General features: G+C 43.1%; 2 protein-coding genes across 2 annotated transcripts; both read left to right on the top strand.

Annotated features, from left to right (window-relative positions):
• Nucleotides 1-1314: 1314 nt before the first annotated feature.
• On the top strand, nucleotides 1315-10721 carry LOC115535629 (sodium-dependent neutral amino acid transporter B(0)AT1). Its single transcript, XM_030347002.1, has 12 exons — nucleotides 1315-1768; nucleotides 3287-3427; nucleotides 3529-3666; nucleotides 3883-4064; nucleotides 4993-5103; nucleotides 5495-5607; nucleotides 7995-8123; nucleotides 8452-8608; nucleotides 9079-9283; nucleotides 9418-9577; nucleotides 9764-9926; nucleotides 10071-10721. The coding sequence occupies exons 1-12, from the start codon at nucleotides 1555-1557 to the stop codon at nucleotides 10269-10271; spliced, it is 1914 nt and encodes a 637-aa protein (XP_030202862.1). The 5' UTR covers nucleotides 1315-1554; the 3' UTR covers nucleotides 10272-10721.
• A 563-nt stretch (nucleotides 10722-11284) lies between these two features.
• Nucleotides 11285-17176, top strand: LOC115535630 (sodium-dependent neutral amino acid transporter B(0)AT1). The gene is made up of 12 exons (XM_030347003.1): nucleotides 11285-11597; nucleotides 12244-12384; nucleotides 12750-12887; nucleotides 13233-13414; nucleotides 13668-13778; nucleotides 14273-14385; nucleotides 14760-14888; nucleotides 15311-15467; nucleotides 15548-15752; nucleotides 15948-16107; nucleotides 16256-16418; nucleotides 16741-17176. Exons 1-12 carry the CDS (start codon nucleotides 11399-11401, stop codon nucleotides 16924-16926), a joined length of 1884 nt encoding a protein of 627 aa, XP_030202863.1. The 5' UTR covers nucleotides 11285-11398; the 3' UTR covers nucleotides 16927-17176.
• Nucleotides 17177-17384: the final 208 nt, after the last annotated feature.

The raw sequence follows: 17384 nt of genomic DNA on the forward strand, positions 1-17384 counted from the left end.
CTGTCAGTTTCACTGGCTCCTTCTTGACATTCAATGCCTCGGCTGTATGTGAGTGAACACCTAGTGCTCGTTTTATACCGAACGCAAGTTTCAGCCACTGGGGGACCATAGGCAGGCTAGGGGAACTCATATTTATGTAAGAAAACCTCATAAAGTGAGATTTTCATGCCATGGGACCTTTAATATAAGTAATGTCCTTTTCTCTTGTTCACTTCAATGTTTACTTTTAGCGTTGTCTTATCTGTTGTCGACTTTTAGGGTTGTCTAATCTGTTGTGCGTGTGCACTTTATCTGTTCATTGTGGGATAGTGAGTAATCTTCATAATTGCTTAGATAGATGGATAGATAATATATTGTCCCCTTGGGGAAATTGTTTTCAGTGAATAGCAGATACACATGACCATTACCACAACAACAACATAAAAACAAACACTCAACAAAAAATAAACAACCACTGACAAGACAAGACCCCAAAATCACATTTCCCGTGTAGTACAAGGACACATCTAAGGTTGTTGGCATTTTAAACCAACAATTAAAACCGTATTTTCAGATGTTTGTTTAAAAAGCTGATGGATTGTGGAATGGATGACTTTTGTTTGAATTGCTTTGTATGTCTACATGTGATGCAATTGTCAATAAAGCCGACTTTGACTTTGCTGAGCTCCACTGTGTTGTTTATATATTTTGTCAGATTTGTCAATATTCATTATTTACATATTTATCTATTTTTTATTCAAAAATAAAAATAAATTTATAAAAAAATACTGCTCCTTGTATAGGTTTTTTTCTTCTGGGATTGATATAGCACATAATATCTTATCTTGACACCACCTCCATGGCAGTTTTAGATTCAGGTTCCAAATGACAGCTGCAATAACAAGTTTGCTTTACCTTTCCTTTTCTCTTAGCAACAACTGTGAACAAGTCGCCGGGATGTCGCTGTCTATCGTCACTGGCTGTACATCGTCTACGCCGCCACGGTCATCTACTCTATTATGGGCTTCCGGGCGACCAGAAAGTTTGATGAGTGTGTCATTGGGTGAGCTAATTACTGAGCTTTACACTACTAACTACTATTAAAATAGACCTCAATCCAATAGGAAGCAATTAATGAATGCAGTCTGCTTACATTAGTGCTCTGTTTAAGAAATATGATACCGTTTCATTTTTAGCCTAAATTTGCGTGTGTGAGCAGGTAGGCTCATAAAGACCCCGCTGTATCTTCACTTTTAGTTGCATACCTTTGGTTCTGTCAACTAATGCATAAGCCATTATAAGAACTGCTTTCCCCCCTTTCCCTGCAAACGTGCTGACTCATAATGACCTGCGTTGTGGAAACAGACAACAGCCAAAGTATGCCAGAGGTTACAATTGATACTTTGTGTAAATTGCACACGAAGACAGCCTCCAAGGTTAATTGTGCCTTTTGAAGACGCCCACTTCCTTTATATGATATTGACCAGTATATCCCAAAAGAAAATGACTGGTTGAAGACCCGAGGGCCAAACAGACGCAAAAAGGATAACGAGTGTGTAGGATCGAATTTCCGCCATGGGATTCAAGTGGCCCAAGATGAAGCTACCAAACCCTGGTCTGGACGACCGAATCCCCTCTCATCAGGAGCTGGAGCGGATGGAGAAGGAGGAGGTTGCAGACAGGCCCAAATGGGACAACAAAGCCCAGTATCTGCTCACCTGCGTGGGCTTCTGCGTGGGGCTCGGCAACGTCTGGAGGTTCCCTTATCTCTGTCAGAGCCACGGTGGAGGTAGGCTGGGCTAGACCGAATTGATGACTGCTTTCTGCCTCCCAATAGCCCCGTTCGCTTTAAGCCTTTTATGCAATCTTAGAATTAATGTTGATTTGTATATTCTGATGTTTTCATTGATATCAAGACATCGTTTATTTATAGTCATTGTATCCGATTCCATTCAGATGTACTTAACTTGGAACCATTATTCCATTTGAACTCACTTGACCCGACATTCTTGGTTGATAAAAAAAACAACCAAGAATGTCGGTAAAAAATACACAAGATAGCCAAGAAGTTACTTTGTAATCATTTACATCTTGTAGTTAAAAAAAAAAAGAGTTGGTATAGCTGGACCCTGTCATTATATTGATGTTTATAGTCTTCCCTGAGGATAAAAACGATGCAAAATAAAACAAGACTACAGTTACCACATTCATATATAGAATTAATGTGTGGACACTTTAATGAGGATTAATGTGATCACTAAATTATTTTTAATGAAGATAATGTCACCTTTTCCTGTCACGGTTAGCGGGTGGCAGGCAGGCAGGTAGGACCCAATCGCAGAAAGTTCAGGTAAAGGATAATTTATTAACGTAAAAGGCAAGGAACACAGAGAACATAGGTGACGTGGGTAACACAGGTAACACAGGTAACACAGGTGACGCAGGTAACACAGGTGACGCGGGTAACACAGGTGACGCGGGTAACACAGGTGACGCGGGTAACACAGGTGACGCGGGTAACACAGGTGACACAGGTAACACACAGGACACAACTCACCACAAACTACAATGATTCGACAAGGAACAAAGGAAAGACAAGGGCTAAAATACCAAACACACACAGGGCACGCAACGAGTAATAGCTGAAACACATTAGGGGAGGGAGCAGTAATCACACAGGAGGGAAACCTGACCGGACATGGGGAGAAACAAGACAGAGATACCAAAGTAGAACAGGAAACACACCAAAACAAGACAAGGAAACAGACAGACCATTACATTTCCATTGTCTTGCCCCCCTTTTATTGGTTTTCTTAAATATCCAACGTGGTTTTTAATAGTCATAATAAAATCGATTTATAAACACCTATCAATCGATTAAAAATACAACAAATTAATCGCACAATTAGCTGAGACTAATCACAGTTAATAATTTCCCCTAGTATTTTTTCCCCCTAAAATACTATAGTTTCATCCTGCGGATGTTCATCCTGCTGCCCTCCAATTAGCCAAAGCATAAGTTACCTTCTTACTGAAAGGTTTCGAAATTTGCCGAGCATCATACCCTTCTGATTCAGATTTGTGAAGCCCTGTAGTTTCGGTAGGGTATTTTGCTTTGAGGTGATTTTTCCAAAGACAAATGAGTGATATGGTAATTTAATTGGGCATTTTCAAGCTATGCAGATTACATTTGTATCATTTTGACAGCACTAATTAACAAGTATAGCTGTATAACAACTCCAGTTAAAAGTTAAATTGAAAAACAAAATGAAGTTTACACAACCTTGACTCTACATGGTGCTTACAGGAGCCTTCGTGATCCCCTTCCTCATCCTCTTGGTTCTGGAGGGGATCCCACTGCTACACCTGGAGTTTGCTATCGGCCAGCGCATGCGGATGGGCAGTGTTGGGGTCTGGAGGTCCATCAACCCTTACCTCACCGGCATCGGTGGGTAGAAAAACACAACAACAGAGGTCAAAAAACACCAGAGAAGATCAACGACATTGGTTATAACCAGCCCTTTTGCGTTTGTGTCTGTGGCGTATCAGGTATCGCATCAGGGCTGACGTCGTTCCTGGTGGGCATGTACTACAACACCATCATGGCCTGGATCATGTGGTACCTCTTCAACTCCTTCCAGGACCCCCTGCCGTGGAGTCAGTGCCCCCTCACTGCCAACAGAACAAGTAGGTGCTCCTCTATGATGACGGTCAACAAGACGTCTGATCAGGGAAGCAGCATGATCATCGCTCAAAGCCACATCCACTCGTACCGCACTCGTGTCCCTCATTTCAATGTATGAAAAGATAAAAGGTAACATTGTGGTACAACATCCTTCTATTTTGAAACACAAACTTCTAGATGAAGCTCTAACCCTCTGGCTCCCTCCTTATCTGATGCAGGCGTGGTGTCAGAGTGCGCCCGCAGCAGCACGGTGGACTACTTCTGGTACCGGGAGACTCTGAACACCTCCACGGCCATCGACGAGTCCGGAGGTCTGCAGTGGTGGATTGTTCTGTCCCTGGTGGCTGCCTGGACCCTACTCTACGTCTGCTGCATCCGGGGCATTGAGACCACTGGCAAGGTTAGCATTTAAAAAGCAGTTTACATTCGCTCCAGTCCATTTAGATTGCTAAACAACCCCAGAATGCTTGAGTATACAGTATTGCAAGATAAGAAAATAAAATGTTGAATGAATTGGCTGATAGGGCCTCCAGTTATTCTGCTGATGTGACATGTTTGTAACATGTCACAACGTGTGTGTGTGTGTGTGTGTGTGTGTGTGTGTGTGTGTGTGTGTGTGTGTGTGTGTGTGTGTGTGTGTGTGTGTGTGTGTGTGTGTGTGTGTGTCTCTCTTTCTCCTTCTTTGTCTCTTTCTTATGAATCTGTGTGAGCTTAGAGAGGATTTACCTTAGGATTTTGGTCGGTGTGTACCTACCTAGAGGAGCCCCTTTCAGGCTATCTCATAAATGGCTGGGAACCGGAATAGATATTCCGGGAAATATGCCCGGGAATTTGCATCCTGAAGAAGTAATAACATTTGAAGATCAATGCCCATGGGCTGTGTTGTGAAAGAATGGAGTAATATTGTCAAGAGAGAAACATTAAGTATAACGTCCATCTGATGCAGGACGCTTTCACGTGGAACGAACCAATCAATACCATGACTCCACTGAGGACTTATTTGAATCTGTTACTTATCTTAAAGCGGCAATGCTCTTCGGGTGATTCATAAGAATATCAATACAGCAGTTATATGGCGGTTGGCCTTCATAAGTGCTGCATTACCGCCATCTGCTGGACTGTTTCTTGGCCCATCAGTTCCAGCATTGCTATGCCATGTGTGAAAAGGCTAACGACGGAAATGTTCCAGAATGGAGCTGTATGTGGATAGCGAAAATATCTTACATTGCCTGAAAGGTTATCCCAGTAATTTAACGGGGACTATGTGGAAAAGAAGAATGACTACGCATTGCTGTATCACTACATGTTTATCTCTTGCTTATTCGCAGGCCGTCTATGTCACCTCCACTCTGCCGTACGTGGTGCTTACCATCTTCCTCATTAGAGGACTGACTCTCAAAGGCTCGGTGGATGGGATCAAGTTCCTCTTTACCCCTGATGTAAGCACCGCTTTCGAAACACAAATCACAAGGGTTTGGTAGATCAGGGCTCGGATCCAATAGTTAACCTATGCTTTACCAGAACAACTGGGGTGAGATGGCACAGAGCATGGGCCTAAGGTACACCTTGTTTCCTGTTTTTCCATGATTGATCAAGACAAATATAAAGCAAAAGAAAGTGAAATGCTGTTCAATTAGATTTGAGCTCGTCTGCCATCAGACTTTAGAAAATAATCAAAAGTTTGATTTGTGAGAATACCCAAGACAAAAATTATGACTATAACTACCCCTACACTCAGCAGAGTACCTGTGACACAATAACAGAGATGGTTATCTGACCGTCATTCAGAGAGGAATATTACATACTTTTATACGACTACTCTCTATAAAGGTGAACGAGCTGATGAACCCCACTACATGGTTGGATGCAGGTGCCCAGGTCTTTTACTCCTTCTCCCTGGCGTTTGGAGGCCTCATCTCCTTCTCAAGCTACAACTCTGTGCAGTAAGTACGTCAGAATACAACTCCCTTTCAGTTTGCCACTACACAAAAAACTACAGCTCCCATTCTGCTGATAACCACATTAAACAAACACAAAGGAAAAGCCTGTCTGTGGGGTAGCGTATTCTACAAAGCCGGTTTTATCACATACCGGGTAAGTTAACCCAGGGTTTGCGGTAACCCTATGGTTTTCCGTTCCAAAAGGAACAGGGTATGTTAGTTACTATATCAAACCTGGTCGGATCAGGTTTTGCGCAGGTTAAGTTTCGAACATGGGTATTTAAACCCGCGTTCACCTCAGATTTCATGTGTTCACAATGGCATGGCCTTTTGATGAGAGGCTGTTGATATCGGAGCGCAAATTATTCGTGCAATCCACCGGGAGCGACATCTTGGCATATCGGATGACTTTTTGCTGGAGAGATAGGCTATAGATTCTCGCGCAAATCTTTAATATATTTAAATAGCCTTCTCCAGCCTTACATAGCCAACACAGTAGGCCTAACACTACCAATCCTGGCCTCAGTTCCCTCAAGACTATTTGTGTAGCCCTCCGTTTATTGCAAATGGTAGTGCAGAAGATCTTCAAGGAAAGTCGTCAAATCCAGAGATAGCTTTTAACAGTTACTTTATTTGGTAAAGTATTTCGGTATGGTAACTAATACTATGGAGCAAAGGTGGAAGCGTGACTTTGCACGTGCTGAGCGACTCCCAGCTGACCAAAGCTATAATAACCCTATCGTATGGGCTGCCGAGAGTTTCTGGCCTGTTTCCTTTGAATCACCCGCTAGAGGACGTCAAGTGGGCGTGTCCTATGTAGTGGGCGTGGCCGGGGTGACGTAATGGCTTCGGCTTCTTCACCTAACTAAAGGTGATGCCGTCTGTGGATGGAGCAGCCTTCAATAAGGTCTTGCTCCCCTTGTGGCTATGTATAGTATTTACGGCTTATATGTTTGGTCCTGCTTCCTAGTGGTTAAGTGAGGGTAATACAGCTTGTGTGTTTGAATCTGCTTCCTATTTTATACAGAAATTATAAAATAGTCCTAACGGCCACATTTGGAATATGCGCTGTGGCACGCACACGGTTTGCATGGGTAGGTTACTTCGAAGGCAAAAAAAATCTGAAATAGGCTACAAGAGAAACACAAAAACCTACATTCAACCAGTGGGGTACCCTCACATGGCCACTGACTCTCTGAGGAGGTACCTCCAGCCAGGTACCCCCTCCATGCCAGGGCGCCCTGGATTTATGTCTATTAACAGCTCCTCCACCAGGGTCAAGACAATTTGAGGGCCAGATCCAGTCTGCCGACTGTCGGCCTTTTCACGATTGGCTTAAAAAAAAGGGCTTATTTAAATGTATGCCAATACAATGTTGGGAAAAGCTTACGTTTTTATACTTCATTTTTACTTGATCCGCTGACCGCTTGGGAGCCATCGGAGCAGCCTACATGTTTTTTTTAAAAGAAAAGGGTTATGTGGTAGGAACGTTAAGAATGCTTAAATGGGATCATCCTTTTGACTTCAGGCTTTAGCGTTCCCTTATGTAAGGGATAATATATAGAACGCCGGTCATTATCGAGAAAATAAGCCCCGACAGGGCGAACAGGACACCGACGCGCAGCGGAGGTGTCTTGCTTCGCGATGAAGGGGCTTATTTTACGATAATGACCGGCAAAGTTATATACATTATCCCGCTTATTACACGGGTACTTGCCAAAACGAAACAATTTATTTACAATGTATTTGTTACCAGCATTCATAGTGTTGATCAGCAGAGAAATAGTCCGCCCAAGACGTTGACGTCGACTCTTAGCAACCGACAGCGCTTGGGTTGATACATTTCCCGCTTATTACATTGACAAGTTACCGGACTACGTGCGGAGCGTTACCAAAGGCAAAAACTCATTTTGTTTACCTTGACAGCGGTCATTATTCATCCGTTGCCAATGAATTATCCAAAAATAATTGACCGCCGGAAGTTGTGAAGTGCCCATGCAAGTGAACGGAACGTTGAAAAGACCCGTGTAATAACTTGTGATAATGTCCTTCTCCTCGTCATAGCTCTCCAAGAGAAACTCGAGTTCCATTTTATTGAATTAAGCGTCCCGTTTCGCCATTTCGATCAGGGTTTCCATGATCCAGTCATCACGTCTTTATAGGTTTGGCGTGGACGCGCACAACCCTGTGTTAACCGTCTTAACCAACCCCGTGTTGATTGAACTAATGCATAACCCGGGCGGTGGAACCGACTGCTCTGGTTTAGTTGGTACAGGGTCAATCAACCTAGAGTTCAGCGTTAACTCTGTTTGTTAAACCTCCGTTCGTGGAATACCCCACTGGTCATCGCTTCCCTAACATGCATTGTTCTTTGTAATCTCTGCCGATAGTAACAATTGTGAACAGGATGCCGTTATCATCTCCATTATCAACGGCTTCACCTCTATATTCTCTGCGACGGTCATCTACTCCATCATTGGCTTCAGAGCCACAGAAAAGTTTGACGACTGTGTGGACCGGTGAGTTGAGGATATGCTCTGGGATCAGACATGCAGCAAAACATTTCCACCACCTTAGGAATTGTATTTATTGTGAGTGCATTAATTTAGTTTTGAAAAAGTTATTTAGAAAAGTATATGCCTCTACTGGTGTTGCTTAAGCCAATAACCATTTGAGGCAGTGTTGTTTCTGAATATTAGTGTTAAGGGCCAATAATGCTTACTATCATATATTAGCCACCATGTCTGTGGAGACATTTGTATGAAGTCACATTTTAATATAAAATGCTGACAAAATCTCACTACTACTACTGGCAATCGGACCGGCATGGCCTGTTTTGTATTTCAGCAACATCTTGGAGCTGACAAATGCCTTCAATTACCCTGAGAACTCTATCACTGACACCAACTACAAAGAAGTGCTGGACTTCTTAAACAGCACCAGTCCCAGCATCATTCAAGGCCTGCCTCTTCAAACCTGTGACTTGCAAAGATTACTTAGCGAGGTCAGTAATATACAATACAGAACAAACGTTCATCGTCAATATAGTTAGGAGAAGGTCAGGATTCTATTCTATTCATATTATAACATCTGTATGAAAAACATTATTATGCTAGGATAGGTCATTTGGGGAAACATGCCAGAGTAAGCTTGGTTTTAAAAGCATCAAACACAAAAAATCGAATCCATCTAAAGCCAATCCCCAAAAAACTCTTGACTAGCTTGCTAGCTTTAGCAATAGGTCTTGCTAGCCGTGTGTCTGCATTTTCTGTCAGGATCTAAAAATAACTTAAACAAATTTGACAAAAAATGCTTCTAAAAAAAAATGCCTCGTTGGCCTGTTGGAATTATCTGTCCTAAGAATAATTTACATTCTACATTTCTTTCAACGATTCACTTCGGCTAAGAATAGCCAGAACTACGAGATTTGATTGTAAATTACTTGATGCAGTTGGTGCTGTGTTCACTCTCCAGGGGGTTGAAGGAACTGGATTGGCCTTCATCGTGTTCACCGAGGCCATCATAAAGATGCCCTTTTCCCCCCTTTGGGCGGTGCTCTTCTTCGTCATGCTCTTCTGCCTGGGGCTCTCCACCATGTTCGGATGTATCGAAGGGATTGTGGTGCCACTGCAGGACCTGAACATCCTGCCCAAGAAATGGCCCAAAGAAATGTTCACAGGTGTAACTCATGTCTAGGGATGACACGAGCAGTGGGTTGCGAGAAATTAACTCTTGCTAACTGTTAACTCTTGAAATTCATTTTCGCAAAATGCAGCGACTTCTCATCATGTTATGTTGTGCTTTTTCTCTCAGGCATAACCTGTTTTGTGTGCCTTGGCCTTGGACTCATATTTGCAATGCGCTCTGGGAGCTACTGGCTGGCACTTTTCGACGGTTTTGCAGGATCCATCCCCCTCCTGGTCATTGCCTTCTGCGAGATGTTTTCCGTCATGTATATCTACGGCATCGACAGGTAGGAATCTGGCTATTGAAATATTCAGCCTTGTTCTGAAATAAAGTAACAATCCTTGTTGTGTGTTTTTTTTACAAGCAAAAGGCTGCATGTGTCATAAAGCTGTCTCCAACAAGCAAGGTGTGCCACATTGATCTGATTGCCTATCTCTTCCTCTCTCCTCCTCCACCGCCCCTCTACCCTCAGGTTTAACGAAGACATTGAGTTTATGATCGGCCACAAGCCCAACCTGTTCTGGCAGATCACGTGGCGCTATGTCAGCCCACTGATCATGGCCTTCATCTTTGTTTTTTACTTTGTGACGCAAGTGACCAAAAACCTCACCTACCTGGTGTGGGACGAAGATGCGGTCAGTATTCCCTCAATCACTGAAAAACAGGAAGTGTTTGTTAGTTTATTTATGGGACATTGAGATAGATAAAACGGGATGATGGTTTCATACACCTGTGGCAGATTTATTTTTCTACTTCCTAACTTTCCTTTTAATCCACAGCCGGAATTCCCGACACTGGCTAAGCGTCAGTTTCCTGACTGGATATATGGCATAATCTTCATCTTGGCTGGAATACCCTGTTTAGTTATCCCAGGGTACGCCATCTGCAAACTCATCAGGAACAAGTGCTACAAGGGGGAGGATCGGGACGCAGACAAAATTCTAACAATTTCGAGCAAAATACAAATGAGTGAGAAATGAGTGAAACTCGGAATCCAAATTTTTCCCTGGGTTTCTTTTAAGCATAGATCGATGGGGGATATCTGTGGACAGGTTTTATTATTGTTAATCTTTTATACATATTATCTTATATATTTTTATTGAAAGAAAACATGAATAACCCTTTTCCTATTGTTATCCCAATGTTACAAGTTTAAAATGTTGATATGCCCCATATCGCACTCCAAGTGTGTAACATACATGTGCTATAAGAAGCTTATTATATGCAATAGACTTGTGTACTTAAATTATTTGTATCGCTATTTGTTTTTTATCCATTATCAGAACATCTTCAAAAAAAATGTACATGCAAATTTTGATTTATTGGGTTCAAGGCGTGCAAGGTACAGCAAAATCGTTCACGACTGACCTTATGGGTCCACAAGGCGAAAATATTCAGGACGTCAAATAAGGCCCGGAAAGCAAGTTTCTGAATTTTTTAGAAACTGGGCCACGGCACATGACTGTAAAGGTTTTACCACGAGTTATAGCGCCCCCTGTTGTCACAGCCGGACAGAATCTTGTGAAGACCTCCGTACTTCCGGTCTCCGTATGCTAATTTAAGTTGACAACTCTCAGGTGTTCAGATTTCGAGTGATTGAATTTAATTTTTTTCTCTATTCACTTCCATGTTAAATAATAATATAATAAATATGAATTTAAAAAAAAAAGATTTATTTTTTAATCATAGGAATAGCGCACGGTATGTGTGCAATTATTTTGAATGGCCATGGTTTTTATACCTGCAACAGTGTAGGAGGAGGAGGTACCGAAAATTAGTGGGAATAATAATAATTAGACAGGTCATAACAATAGTGGGGCTTGCTTTACAACACTAATTATTTGAATAATTAGCCTAATCATGAAATACTAGTTATTCATTAATGAGTTTGCTGACTTGACACGGGGTCTGTTATGGAAATTATTAAGCTCTTCTGAGGCTGATAACCGCTTATCCATATTAAACCGCGCTTTTCGCCCGGTTCCTCATAGGCTACTATTTAAAGGGGCTGGGATAGTGCTACTGATCAATGTGCAACTTGGTTTAACTGCATTTTTACTATAAATTATAACTGCACACGGGCGACTTCCTGACAGAACCAGTAGCCATGAAACTGGTACTCCCAAATCCCGGCCTAGATGAACGGATTCTTTCGTATGAGGAGCTGGAGGAGCTGGAGAAGAAGGAGGTCGGGGACAGACCCAAATGGGACAACAAGGCGCAGTATATTCTCACCTGTGTAGGATTCTGCATTGGTCTCGGTAACGTGTGGCGCTTCCCGTACTTGTGTCAAAGTCATGGAGGAGGTAAGCTTGGACATGACATGTCTGAGATCCAAACAGAGATCCAAGTGCTGAACTTTGTTAACCTCTGAGGTATCCGATGGTTTTATGTGAGCGTTTGGGCGTTTTTCTTTAACGATTGGCCTAATTATTTATCTGATGTGCGAGAAAAGCCTATAATTAGGGTAATCATTTATTTTGTTCAAGAGATTACAGGTAATGCCTAACCCATTGCATCCCTCTTTGTAGAAGTTTGAATTAATGAGATACCACAACCAAGGACGTCTAACGATGTCATACACCTGACGATTGAGTTAGCCTACGTTATGTAGTAGGCTACAGTAGTTTACTGTATGCGCCTATGCCTAAACCTTTGGCCAAACCATATTTCAATTCCAAGGCCTGAACACGTGTGCTCTCTTGTGGCCAAAAATTGTATTACAGAACAATTCAGTTGAGAAGATTTGCTGATTTTTGTTCAACTTATTCCACCAAAGTTCATTAAAATAATACACTAGCAGAAATATGAAGTTAATATGGAAGATTGTATTATTATCAGGGGGCGAAATTTCAACAACTACACAAGGAATTTGTTTTTTCAAGTCTGTGATTTGTTGGACGGTGTAGGCTTACTGCATAAAAAACACTCACATACCCTGTGGTGTTTTAGGGGCCTTCATGATTCCCTTCCTCATCCTCCTGGTCCTGGAGGGAACGCCGCTCCTGCTGTTGGAGTTCGCCATCGGCCAGCGCCTCAGGAAGGGACCAATCGGTGTCTGGACCTCCATCAACCCTTACCTCACTGGAATCGGTACGGGACCGGCCAGCGCTCCCATGTATAATGGACCCATATTGTCATTAGGAAGCCTTGCCAGTCGCTTTTCAGCACCCGGCTTTTCTATCTGTCTTCACTGTCCGGTCCATTAAGGTCTGAAATATGTGTAGAATCTCACTTCTAGTGTTAACAAAGAAATACTCCAAATGCCTTAAACCTGCATTACGGACGTTTTTTTACGTTTTACTTTATTCAACCACATCTGAACTGGAAAGTTCAGAATGGCATCAGGGATAAAACGTGCCAATCCATGCGTCAATCCCTCCAGGGAATAGGGAATATTTTTCGATACCGGTATATAATTGTATTGTGGTCCTCCCCCCCCCCCACCCGCCGTACAGGTATTGCGTCTATGCTGGTGTCCTTCATGATTGGACTGTACTACAACACCATCATGGCCTGGATCATCTGGTACTTCTGCAACTCCTTCCAGGACCCCCTGCCGTGGAATGACTGCCCCCTGAATGAGAACGGCACAGGTGGGCCTACTGCAAACTACACACACTCGCGCATACACACACACACACACACACACACACACACACACACACACACACACACACACACACACACACACACACACACACACACACACACACACACACACACACACACGTGCATATGCATGTACATTTTAATTCAGATTTCTTTTTAAAAAGGCATTTTAATTGAATTGATTCCATCATCATTCAAAAAAATTCCCTACATTCATAACCTGTTTTGACACAATCAAAATATGCTCACAAACAATGCATATTCAAGCACGTACACGCACACACAATCAATCAGCTGAGGACCATGTCCCCAACCTGATCCAACTGCAGGCCTAGTCGAAGAGTGTGAGCGGAGTTCCCCGGTGGACTACTTCTGGTACCGCGTCACCCTGAACAGTACTCCCACCATATCGGAGTCCGGCGGCATCCACTGGCCTATTGTGCTCTGTCTGTTGGCCGCCTGGACAGTGCTCTGTGTCTGCTGCATCAAGGGCATCCAATCCACCGGCAAGGTCGGCCATTTTGTTTCCCAGCCAGAATTCCAAACAAATGAACGCACATAGAGTGTTGTGAAAAATGATTAGACCCATTAGCCGTCTAGGCTTTGTCTTTGTAGAGTGCAATTTTGTTTGTTTGTTTGACGACTAAGCGAGTGATTAAGTGAGTTGGTTGCTGTTATTTTTCAGCAATGAGCACTGTTGTTACTCCTCACTGGCTGTTCCAAAGGGCCTCATGTCTGTCATTCCCATTCTCACGTCACACCAGGCGGTGTACATCACCTCCACCCTGCCGTACCTGGTCCTTACCATCTTCCTCATCCGAGGTCTGACCCTGAAAGGAGCCGTGAGTGGGATCAAGTTCCTCTTCACACCGGATGTGAGTGCCCAACGGGAAAGAACACCTTTTGTTTCTGTGTTTTGGGATGTGGCGCCCGTGTCACAATAAATCCTTCTTTGAATGCTTGAATATTTCCCTGTTAAGCAAGTGCCATTCTCAAAGATAACCGCGTCGTTCTATTTTGAGAAACTTTTGGTGTGAGCAATATCTGTTCCCTTAGATCCCATCAGGGAAGCCACTGACACCCAGTTCGTAAAAATTCATAAAACTGCAAATGCAATGGCTTTCATCAGTAGGCCACAGGCTCGTCACTATTGTTTGACCACATTCGGCGATAGAAAGTGACCCAACAGATATTTATTTTCATGAAATTCTTTTAGATACAACTTTAAATATGGACAAACGTTGAATGATGAGTTTAACAAGGTTTTCATTTTCTGTGGTTTAAGTCGAGGGAGGGAAGGATTTGGAGACAGTGGGTATGTGCGACTGAGGGATAAGGGTTGCAATATGAGTCATGTGACAACTCGCAGGTGAACGAGCTGATGAACCCCACCACCTGGATGGACGCGGGGGCTCAGGTTTTCTACTCCTTCGGGCTGGCATGGGGGGGTCTGATCTCCTTCTCCAGCTACAACCCTATTCAGTAAGAAGTAAACAGCTCCTTCACCAGGCTTTCACTATGTGTGGACGGCATAAAAAACATTTACATTGTAATAATGTATTAATGCTGAGCTCAACTGTCTGGTAACATTTCAGCTAGTCATGGTGTGTGTTTATTTTGTCAGATTGGTACATATTCCGTTTTTAACATCAGTATCTATTTTGTATTCATATTACTGTACTTTACTTCTGCTGTGACAAGTTTATTTCTTCGGGGATGGATATATTACATAATATCTTATCTTATCTTATCTTATCTTATCTTGATATGACCTCCAAATCCATTTTAGGTTAGGCTTCAGGTTCCAAATGACAGCTGCAATAAACAAGTGTGCTATTCCTTTCCTTCTCTTTTAGCAACAACTGTGAACAAGACGCTGTCATTCTGTCTATCGTCACCGGCTGTACATCCGTCTACGCCGCCACGGTCATCTACTCCATCATCGGCTTCCGGGCGACCAGGAAGTTTGACGAGTGTGTCAGTGGGTGAGCTGATTACTGAGCTACGCTACTGTTGTATAAAGCCCAAAACACTACACAAAACGATTAGAAAATAAATAATATAAAAGAATATAATGGTTTGGAATTTTCACATCCAAATCGACTTCGGTCTGATATAAGGCAATTGATAAAAACTGTCTGCTTACATTTGTGCTCTGTTAAAACAATATGATTCACTTTCCCTTTTGGGTCACAGTGCAATTATTAACCTAAATTTGCACACTGTCTATTTTGAGCTTAAGTTATACACACGTTATTGTTTTACATTATACCCTGTTATGTAAAACCTTTTACAGTACATAGGCCTTCAATGAGGGAAATGCAATGCAATGTAATGAAAGTGAAAATGAGTATACTCATTGTGAAAATAATATAATAAAAACATTTGTACAATACGTCTTTCTTAGTAACATCATGGCGCTGTTGGACGCTTTCGAGCTACCAGAAGGCATTGTGACCGAGGACAACTACAACTTGGCCTTAGAACATTTGAACGCCAGTCAACCCCACGTTGTCCAGGGTTTAAACCTCACCACCTGTGACATGCAGAGACTGCTCAGCGAGGTGACTATGGCAAACGGACACCAAGCATTGAAGTATCAATCCCTATTGCGATGAGGTTGGCTGAAGTTCTCCTTCACCAGGGCGTGGAGGGGACGGGTCTGGCCTTCATCGTGTTCACTGAGGCCATCACCAAGATGCCCATCTCTCCCATCTGGGCCGTCCTCTTCTTCATCATGCTCCTCTGCCTGGGGCTGTCCACCATGTTCGGGAACATCGAAGGGGTCGTCCAGCCTTTGAAGGACCTCGGGGTCTTCCCTAAGAAATGGCCCCATGCACTGTCCACCGGTAATGGAGCGTTTGCTTCTTCTCTTGACGGCCTTTGCAGGTCGAGATTCTAACAAAATGGAATCTGTGTGTGTGTGTGTGTGTGTGTGTGTGTGTGTGTGTGTGTGTGTGTGTGTGTGTGTGTGTGTGTGTGTGTGTGTGTGTGTGTGTGTGTGTGTGTGTGTGTGTGTGTGTGTGTGTGTGTGTGTGTTTCAGGTGTCCTGTGTGTGGTGGCCTTTGTCATTGCCCTCCTGTTCGCACAGGGCTCAGGGAATTACTGGCTTGCTCTTTTTGACAACTTTGCCGGCTCTCTCCCCCTGCTCACCATCGCCTTCTTCGAGATGATAGCCGTTGTCTACATCTACGGCATAGATAGGTCAGTGCCTCAGGATCCTTGCCACATTATCACATTCAACAACAACAACATGTGCCCCTCCGTTGATATGGCTTACTTTTTTACAAAATGGTTGGACATTGAAAGATCTGGGTTTTCAAATGATTGAAACATAACCTCTCGGCTTCAGGTTCAACAAGGACCTGGAGTTCATGATTGGACATAAGCCCAATATCTACTGGCAGGTGACATGGAGGTTCATCAGCCCCCTGATAGTCCTCGTCATCTTCCTCTTCTACCTGGTGACCAAAATCCAAGAGGAGCTCACCTACTTGGTCTGGGACCCTGAATATGTAAGCACGCAGAGTGGCCTCTTCTGTCCTCAGTTAATTCAACTGTATTCTTGACTCTTCCAACTGTTGTGTCATGTCAGTATATCTAATTATTCATCTAAATTAATATACATCCTTCGGTCAATCTGTTTTTCATCAATCCCCCTCCTTTCACCCATCCGTCCATCAATGTATCTATCGATCCATTAATTTATCTATCTATCCCCACTCATCAATTCAGGATCTATTCATTTATCCATCTTTCTAAAGATTCCTATCTATAATAATCCTAATAGCTGACTAGCATGTGTGTTCTGATGCCGCAATGTGCTCGGCCCTGCAGGAGAACTTCCCCACGTTGGCCTCGATACCGTACCCTTCCTGGGTAAACGCCGTCATCGTGGTCCTGGCGGGGATCCCAAGTCTCTGCCTCCCATTCTTCGCCGTGGGCCGGTTCATCTACGTCCGCTGCAGGAAAGACAAAGACCAGGACACGCCCAAGAACGTGCTGTATAGCATTAATATCTAGCCATAATGTGATACTGGTGAATAAAATACATATTTTAATAAAAACGTTTCGGGGTCATCTCATGCAAGTCGCGGGATGGGTGAGGATGTTTGAGAGGGGTTGTGCTGGGGCAGGATTGTGAAGGATTTTGCAAGATAAGAAATAATTTGCATTTGGTCATCCTTTAGCATTGAGGCACTGCAATCAATATGTATTCCAATGTCAATCATGATTCTCACTGACCAAAATAAAACAAATAAAGGGCCATACAGTCAGCGTCAACAAAGTCGATTGGACAAGAGGAATTCAGGGACAAATTTCCCAGAATTTGGGTGAAGGTATATGGGCCTTGGACGTGTTCCCAAAGCACACCAATAAAACCTAGATAAAAAATAACCTTATCATCTGTCTCTTATACAGCTAGCCTCATAACGATTTCACTCTCTTTTTGGTGCACTGAAGCCGTAGGCTTAGCTCGG

Source organism: Gadus morhua, chromosome 22 (genome assembly GCF_902167405.1).
Source record: "Gadus morhua chromosome 22, gadMor3.0, whole genome shotgun sequence".
Lineage (NCBI taxonomy): Eukaryota > Metazoa > Chordata > Actinopteri > Gadiformes > Gadidae > Gadus > Gadus morhua.